The sequence below is a fragment of the Ruditapes philippinarum genome, unplaced genomic scaffold (genome assembly GCF_026571515.1).
Source record: "Ruditapes philippinarum isolate M1 unplaced genomic scaffold, ASM2657151v2 ctg652_1_1_1_1, whole genome shotgun sequence".
Taxonomy (NCBI): domain Eukaryota; kingdom Metazoa; phylum Mollusca; class Bivalvia; order Venerida; family Veneridae; genus Ruditapes; species Ruditapes philippinarum.
In genome coordinates this window covers 125,510-133,818 of record NW_026855528.1, presented here as the reverse complement: position 1 = coordinate 133,818, position 8,309 = coordinate 125,510, and the positions used below count along the sequence as shown (strand labels likewise).

General features: G+C 32.7%; 1 protein-coding gene across 2 annotated transcripts; it reads left to right on the top strand.

Annotated features, from left to right (window-relative positions):
- Positions 1 to 4,737: 4,737 nt before the first annotated feature.
- On the top strand, positions 4,738 to 7,557 carry LOC132743625 (uncharacterized). 2 transcript variants are annotated; one of them, XM_060732168.1, is made up of 4 exons: positions 4,738 to 4,891; positions 5,347 to 5,519; positions 5,833 to 5,910; positions 6,640 to 7,557. In XM_060732168.1, exons 1-4 carry the CDS (start codon positions 4,888 to 4,890, stop codon positions 6,976 to 6,978), a joined length of 594 nt encoding a protein of 197 aa, XP_060588151.1. In that variant the 5' UTR covers positions 4,738 to 4,887; the 3' UTR covers positions 6,979 to 7,557. The 2 variants fall into 2 exon arrangements, with proteins under 2 accessions (XP_060588151.1, XP_060588150.1); XM_060732167.1 differs by having other exon boundaries at positions 4,831 to 4,982.
- Positions 7,558 to 8,309: the final 752 nt, after the last annotated feature.

The following is an 8,309-nucleotide window of genomic DNA, read 5'->3' as shown; positions in this document are numbered from 1 at the left end:
ACAGCCTGTCCGATATCAAGAAAACACTTTATGATAAATTTCAAGAAGGTCTGATAACAGCATTTGCGATTGGTTCTCAAATCATATACCTTTTTTACGTTCCTTCTTCCTTTATCCTGGTTGTGTATAAGTTTTTATTTAACTTTTGAAGTATTTAATAACTTTGAGATAAGGTCTGTTTTTAGTATGTATCAAATTAGTTCCTGGATACCCATTTTGCCATTAATTGTATGTAAATATTAAATGATTTAACATTTAAATTTCTATGAAACATCTAGATGTATATGGGATATAAAATTTACAAGCATGGAGGTATAATTTGTAGTTATAAATACGCGCCCGAATGTATAAGGACGCAGACTTCAGATCACTTGCCCCTCACCGTTGTGGGTTCGAATTAAGTCAATGATTTTGAATACGTTTCATTTGAGGGAGCTTTTCTCCAGCAAAAGGCCTCAACAGACGGTAGGATTTAGTTGTACAACACTTGTTGGAGATAAGATGTACAATTTTCAAAGCATGCAGATCGTAAGGTTTCCCGTAAAATCAGTTACCTCCCAATTAATCCCTTACGTACTTTACTCACTTAAATATTTTTTCTCTGAGAGTAATTATTGAAACACCTTTTTTTTTTTAAAAAAAGTCTATAATTGTCACAGGGCGAGATTAATGTGCAGCCCGACCCAGACTCGAACCCTGGACCCTCTGATACTGTACTACAGCACTACTGACTAAAAACTATCTCCCCTGATTAGAGAACAGTTTAATATCGTGACATAATCATTTTCTTAATAATTTGGGATTAGAACGTACCACAACTTTGGGTCTCCTGGAGAGTTTATCAACATCGTTTTTACCCCATCTTACTATTATGTTAACCTTTAAGCCCTCATTGATCTGGAATTTCATTCATTATACACATTATCAGGGGAAAGTTTGAAATTATGTCACCTGTCATCGTGGGAGGTCTGTACAACAAGTATTGATAGATAGAACATGTCCCATCCTGTAAATCTAGTATTAAGTTGTATGAATTCAAGAAAAAGTAGCCTTCACACATTAAAATTTGTTTGTTTTAATTGGTGTTGTTCTGCAAAATACTACCGTCTGTTGACTCCTTATCGTACAGAAGCTCATTGGTTCTACTGGTGCATTATTTTTCCATCATTACATCTGAAAAGTTGCCATATGAACTTTACAGTGGTGGTGTGACTTACAATGAACAAAAGCAACAAACAGTTAGAAAGCCTGATGATAATGTACGGAATTGATGGTTGGTCTGATATCACATTATTGGCGTTAGTAGCTCATCATCACTACTTATTACAGTTAGTCAAAGAGTTTGATATTGCAATACCAGGTGAGCAATTGCAATGTGTGTAACAGTAAATACCTCTAAATAAAATCACTCTAAATATCTCTCACAGACGTGTCCGTCGTTTAGTCTTCATTTTGGTTATGCATCGACTGAATAGCCATGATCCATGATCAGACGGTCCGGCCTGGACTGGTCGCATGGGTTGATACAGTTGACGCCATCAGGTTGAAGGTTTTTAAAAGGGATGATTAAAAAATACTGAGTCTGGTAATTATCATGTTGCTCTCATTAAATTGATACTATAAAGATCACTGTTTCGCCTTTTTAATCGTGAATTATTATTATTAGTTCTTTAATGTCGTCGAGAACCGTCAAGATTCGATCGTGGATCTTGCTAAAATTTCGCCGGAAACATAAGTATTCAGAATGAATTTTAGAACAAGGCTATCAGTGAACAGTATTGGCTGCATGCTCTTAACGGTTCACATTTATACGTTATATAGTAGAAACCCTACTTAAGACCTCCATGAATTTAGATCACCCGATATTAAGACCAATTATTAAAAGAATAGAATTTTCTGTTCTTTATGTCATTGTTACATGATCCGGCATTAAGACCACCTCGCTCATCCACTAATAAGACCATCAGTTCCAGTCCCAATTCTTTCTTTTATCGTTTTATTTGACCCCATTTGTTTTTTGAAACCACTGATAATCCGGCCAACACCTATATAGATCACAAGTTTGTTGTTACTATCTGCTTGATTACTCTTAGACATGACACTTGATCTAACAAGGTGTCAAAATTGTTATGATTTATAGGTGAATTATGTACATCATATACCATTGAAAACCAGACCAAATAGAATTTAATATTAAAGTTCTTCATTCAGAAATATGTTTCGAATATTATCACATGCGCAATTGCAATGTATTTTTATAGAAGTATTTAAAGGTAAATTAAGGTACATATTGTTTGTTCATACAAAATGACTTAAATAGACCACGGTCATAAATTATATAAGTATATAATTATAATAATACCATCCTGCAATTAAGACCACTTTGTCTAAGTCCCACCAGTGGTCTCAATAGAGGGTTTTTACTGTACTTATTTCATTTAATCACTGGTATACCTTTTTAACAAAAGATTTCTATTGCCATTATATCTGGGAGAGAACATGTAAAGGAATTTGCCATTCAGTCAAACCTAGTCTAAAATATTTTCATTTTTGCAGTTTTTGTCGTTCTATAAATTTTCCGCATTTTGTATATTGTATCAATTGAACGGGAACGTGATGTAGTAACAAAATCTTTCACTCAGCTGGTTTGTTTGTAAAGCCACTCTAATCCAGGAAGTCGTGATAAAATATAATCAGTTCACGAAATCTTTAAACTTGCCCTGGGAGTTTATATTGACATTGACAAAAAGTAAGATATTGAAATATCTGATTTTATTACCATTTTACCACTTACCCAACAAAATCTTAATAGGTCCTTTAATCAATAGTTTAATTTAAGAAAAACAAATCACATTATCTGATCTTAAATATATCAAATAAAAGCTAATGAAAAAATTTAAAGTAAATATGACCATAAAATTACTCATTTGTTAAAACAATATTCACGCGATAATTATTGACAGGAGTGTCGCGTGTATGGGCGCTTTAAGGAAATGTAAAATTGACAAAACAGGTCGGTTATATGTCTTGCAAATTCTAAACAAAATTTCCGTATGATTAACGAGTTATGGACATTTTTATGAATTAAAACTGGCTATTAGAAGGGCTCTTTTTCAGAAAAGAGGATATATAATATCATCATTATGCGAAAAGGTTTACTATATATCATTGTTAAAAAAACAAATAATAGCATTCATCTAAATAATAACACAAGCAAAATGATTGTCTCTACTCAAAATGTTTGAAATATGTATTAAAATGTTATCCTACCACACCCTTTTTAAACACTTGTTTGACAATTTTCCCATTCAAAAAGCCTTATTAAAGTATCCTAAAAATTACCAAAATGTATATGGGTTGACAAATATAAAATATTTTACCGTGCAGCTTTTATTTTATCAGACTTTGAAAATGTCAGGAACCATATTTGTTTCTAAATTTGGCAATACCTTTTAAAGATATATAATTAAAATCAAACACTTTTTTCTTTTCAAAAGGGGTCTGAGAGAGACATAAATAATGTTAAAAGAAAAGAAAAAGAGAAAAGGGTTGCCCCGTATGGGGTTTGAACCCACGCCCCTCGGTTTCAAAACAGTTGGCAGTAGGTCTACTTCAAAGCGGACGGATGTAATCTTACTACTGTTTTTGTATATAAAACATGTGTTACTATTGCGTTGTATTCCATTGTTGTGTGTTTACTTATTTACAATGAAATATATTATTTACACTTTTGAAAAGAGACTTAAATGCATTTTCAAATTTAACAAAGAATAACCTGTATCAATATTTAGTTTTTCAATGTCCAGACTTCGTATTCTTATTTATGTATGTTTAAAAACTCTTGAGAATTTCCTTTTTACTATTATGTCTCTAAACGAAAGAAAAAACAATTGCGTTGTTTTTATGCAAATTTAAGGTTCGGTTACGGTGCTTGCATTTCTTTTACAATCATTGAAATTACATTAAAGATATTCACAGTCATACAAAAAAAAATATGAAAATGTCCTTCATGGGAGAATTGAATACGTTTCATCATTGTAACTTGCCAAGGGTTTATATGCGTTTCATGAACTAACATGGCATGTTTCAAATATCTCTCAACATAAAAACAGGCTAACTTCTCATCCGTATTGTGTTTTATCGTTATTTTGTATTGCTTTTAATATGCAATACTTTATTCATATTCCAACATCAAAATTGTTACCTTGTTCAAGGTTAAGCTTATTTTATTTATAAGTGCCCATTTAATAAAGCATCTTCAAAATTCTGTTGTCATAGAGAATGAATTTAACGATTTTTGTACTGAAAATTTACTTTTTATTTATTATCCGTTATTTAAACACATATGAATTAATCAAGTTTTCTTTTTGCGCATTAACTTTCTATGTATATGTTAGTTAGTGTTCATCCGTGCTGTTCTACAGAAATTAGAAACTTCGACGGGAGCGATAGCGACAGGAGAATGTTTCTAATTTCTGTAGAACAGCTACGGATGAATACTAACATATTTAGTGTCAAACTTTATTTGGCCTCATAATCACTCACTTTATTACGTCACTATGCCGTTCTATGAAGTACTATGAAAAATAGAAGTCGACTATGAACGAAATTCGATATAGTATCGGTTTTTGTTCTTCTATGAAAATTAACACACAGGATTTTTAAAAAAATACAGCGTTTTCATTGGTTGACAAATAAAGTTGGACACTAATGCCGATAAAACATTGTCGTAAATAAAAAAAAGAAATATAGGTTAAATAGGTTAAGAAATATAGGTTTGACTACAGACCACAATGTTTTGACATCTGAAAGTTGACAAGATATCGAGAATTCAAAACCACAAATTATGTGTTGATTTATAATTATCTACGTGAATTAATAGTGACTATGTGTAAGTTGTGGATATTAATTAATTTTAATGAAGATGATTTCTAGAGAAAAAAATGTAACTGAACTCCCTAGTAGTGTTTGTATTTATAAAGGTATTTACATTTAGCATTAAGTAATGTTGTTGATTTTCTGTATGAAATGAGATTAATCGTTGTGTTATATATCAAGTTTTGCTTTTACATTTAAAACATGTGTACATGAGCGTGCATTTTATTAATTCAGACATCACGCTTTAATGCTTACGTATAGATATCATGATTAGTTTGTGCACACACCATTACTTAATCATAACATACGGGGATTTCTGATAGTTTGCATTATAAATGCTTTACGATTTCATCCGGGGTGATTCAATGTAATAATCTATGTTTATTTTAATAATCCAAAAGAGAAAGCAGTAACAGACTGTGTTTTACGTAACAAATCTTCAATATAAATAAATGGCTGTTATTCCAGGTGGTGAAAAACTAAACGTTGAAGACATTCTGTTTGTTACAAGAGCTGTGTCGGTGGCATATGGGTATGCTGCGTTGGCATGCACGTGCGCGGGAGGATTTACACTATACTACGCCGCCCCGGTCATTACGTTTCCTTTTGCTACAGGGTCTGGAATATGGACGGGGGTTTTTGTAAGTATAGTTGGATCGACATAAAATTCGGTTACGGCGTATAATTCGCTTAAATATTAGTATGGTATGAAAATTTGAAATAACATTCTATTATGTGCTAGCATGAAACGGTCGTAAATAAACTCTTCCTGGTTTTCATTATTCAAAAAGTAACGAAAGTAAAATTCACGAAATATTAAAATTTTAAAATCTTATTGATCAAGTAAATTAGACTGTCAATATAGTGCTTTTTAAAAGAAGAATATAAAAGGCGGTTATAAATAGAGCCATGTTTAATATGTTCTAAAGTTATGGCTTATATTTGTACTTGCAGACGTTCGTTATATTTATACTGGGTATAAAAATAGTCAAGGGGTATGAACCAAATTACCCGGAGACGTCTAAAGGAAAAGTAAGTGTATAATCTTCATTTATGCTAGTTTTGTTGTAATACATTTGAGCCGTGTCACGACAAAACCAACATAATGGGTTTGCGACCAGCATGGATCCAGACCAGCCTGCGCATCCGCGCAGTCTGATCAGGATCCATGCTGTTCGCTTACCAACCCTATTACATGTAGAGAAACTGATAGCGAACAGCATGGATCCTGATCAGACTGCGCGGATGCGCAGGCAGGTCTGGATCCATGCTGGTCGCAAACGCATTACGTTGGTTTTGTCATGACGCGGCTCAATTTATTCCTGGTATTCCCCATAAATCAAGTGACAGTCTGACGTCAAAAACTTTCTAGAAACTTTTTAGCACTTTATTATGCATACGAATTAAAGTACTCTCATTTTATTTCTGAAATGACTAAACTATATAGCAATTAACCATCGACTGTATTTTTATGTTGCCCTTATCCATAATATTGGACCAGTAAAACAAATGCTTTTTCTTCTTCCTTTTTGTTTTCTTTACAAATACTAGTAATGTATTAATTAACACAGTATGTTATATTCTTGAAGGGACATAAAATATTGTAATACATGTATAATCATATCTTGACAGCATAAATTTGTTAAATTCAACACAAATGCTGGTGTAATTTAGACATTCTCCTAAGTATTGCAACAGTTACCCGAGCATCGGTTGAAATAACAAATTACAAATATCAACGTATTTACTTTCTTCTCGCAGGTTATAGCATTATGCTGGTTAATCTCGATGGACTATTTATTTGGAATTCTCCATGTAATTTTCTCGGCTGTTGGATTTTCGTACTGTAGCAATGGGTTAAGAATCGGAGGAAATTATTGTAACGAAGAGGAGCGACCGAGGCTTTTACTGATGGAAAGTTTCAATATCGCATTTGGATTAGTAATAGCTCTTGTTTCACTGTCTATGACCATGTATCTATCATCGAGAAAAAGGATAAACATTTTAGCTGGAGTTCCAGCGGAGGAGGAAGTAAAGGTCACGTGCTGCGGTGGACTGTGCACATGTATGATCAGAAGCGGAAAGACGTATTATGATTAGTTGGGTTGGTTATACGTATGTGTTTTTGGTTCATATTTGTGCCATAACATTACAAACAGTTTGGTGCAATAATTTTGTTTTTGGTGCGAATGTTTAGAGTAACTGTTGTTGAAACTATACATTTTTACATTTTGGATTAACCACTGGATTATCTTATGCCGTTCTAATGGTGTTTGTACCGTGTTGTTATAATTTAAAGTGTCTATATACATGTATGTTGTGACATCTAGAAAGGATAACTTTCCTTTTTTGTTCCAGCATTTTTGTTTTTGAAAAATGCGTTAATTCAAATATCATAGAATGCGTTTCGCCTTCTTTCTTTTTAAAGAAAATTCGTATTCAAGCAATGGTCATAATATTACTGCGTTTAAACATATACTGACCAATCTATTTACCAAATTACGAATTTTACAGGCGTGTTTAATCAAGAGCTTTTGGTATAATAAATATCTGTAATTCGCTTGCACAGTGTAGGGTTCAACATAACGTCTTGATACAACTGTTCGTGCTCATGTATAAATGTGGAGATGTCCATTGCCGGATTAATTCTTTTCGTCAATAAAACTTTAAGTAACTGTACATATGACATTGTTATGTCTGTCATCAAACTGCATTTCTGCGCAGTCTGTCCTAGCTCTATAGGTGTACATAGAAAGTTAAATTATGTGATTACTTAAAGCGTTTGCCTGTCAACACAGGGATGGTGGGTTCGAGTGTAACTCGCGCCTTGGTCATGTTTGTTCATATGACACGTAGTCTAGTGCTGCTTTATTCCATAAAGGTGTCACAAAATTGGATAATTTGAGTTATAATAAGTTGGTTCACGGTCGAACTCAAAGAAATACGAGTATGTTTGAACAATCATAACTGCTAGTAACTGTATAACTATGTTCTCCTTACTACATTTTTATGAGTGACAGGTGATTGACTATGATTTATAAGCCAGCAATTTACAGTTTTATTACTTTGTCGAGTTAATGTCCACGAAATAAGACAAATTATCTGTTAAAATATCCACATTGACATTCATGTTGTCAATATTTTATTCGAAATATGGGAGGACGGTACAAAATATGTGTTAACTAGTAAAGTTATTCAAAAATGTTTTAGCGTTGTCGAGACATCTAGACATCTTGTATGTAAAAACAATTATTTATGGTTGTAAAATCGATTTAATTTCTTAAACCGGATTTGAATTTTATAAGTATGGGTTGTAAAACAACATTTGGTAAATAATGACTCGCGTTTTAATACTACGGATATAAATTATATTTCGTTTCACGTTTTTTTCCTCTTCTCAAACGAAAGAATAAATAGAAATAATTTCAACT

Bases quoted from the DNA above. Each gene is read 5' to 3' on its own strand.
- LOC132743625 (XM_060732167.1), top strand. From the start codon at position 4,919: ATGAAGATGATTTCTAGAGAAAAAAATGTAACTGAACTCCCTAGTAGT. The intron at 4,983-5,346 runs GTATTTACATTT...CTGTTATTCCAG, and splicing joins TAGTGTTTGTATTTATAAAG to GTGGTGAAAAACTAAACGTT. The intron at 5,520-5,832 runs GTAAGTATAGTT...TTGTACTTGCAG, and splicing joins GAATATGGACGGGGGTTTTT to ACGTTCGTTATATTTATACT.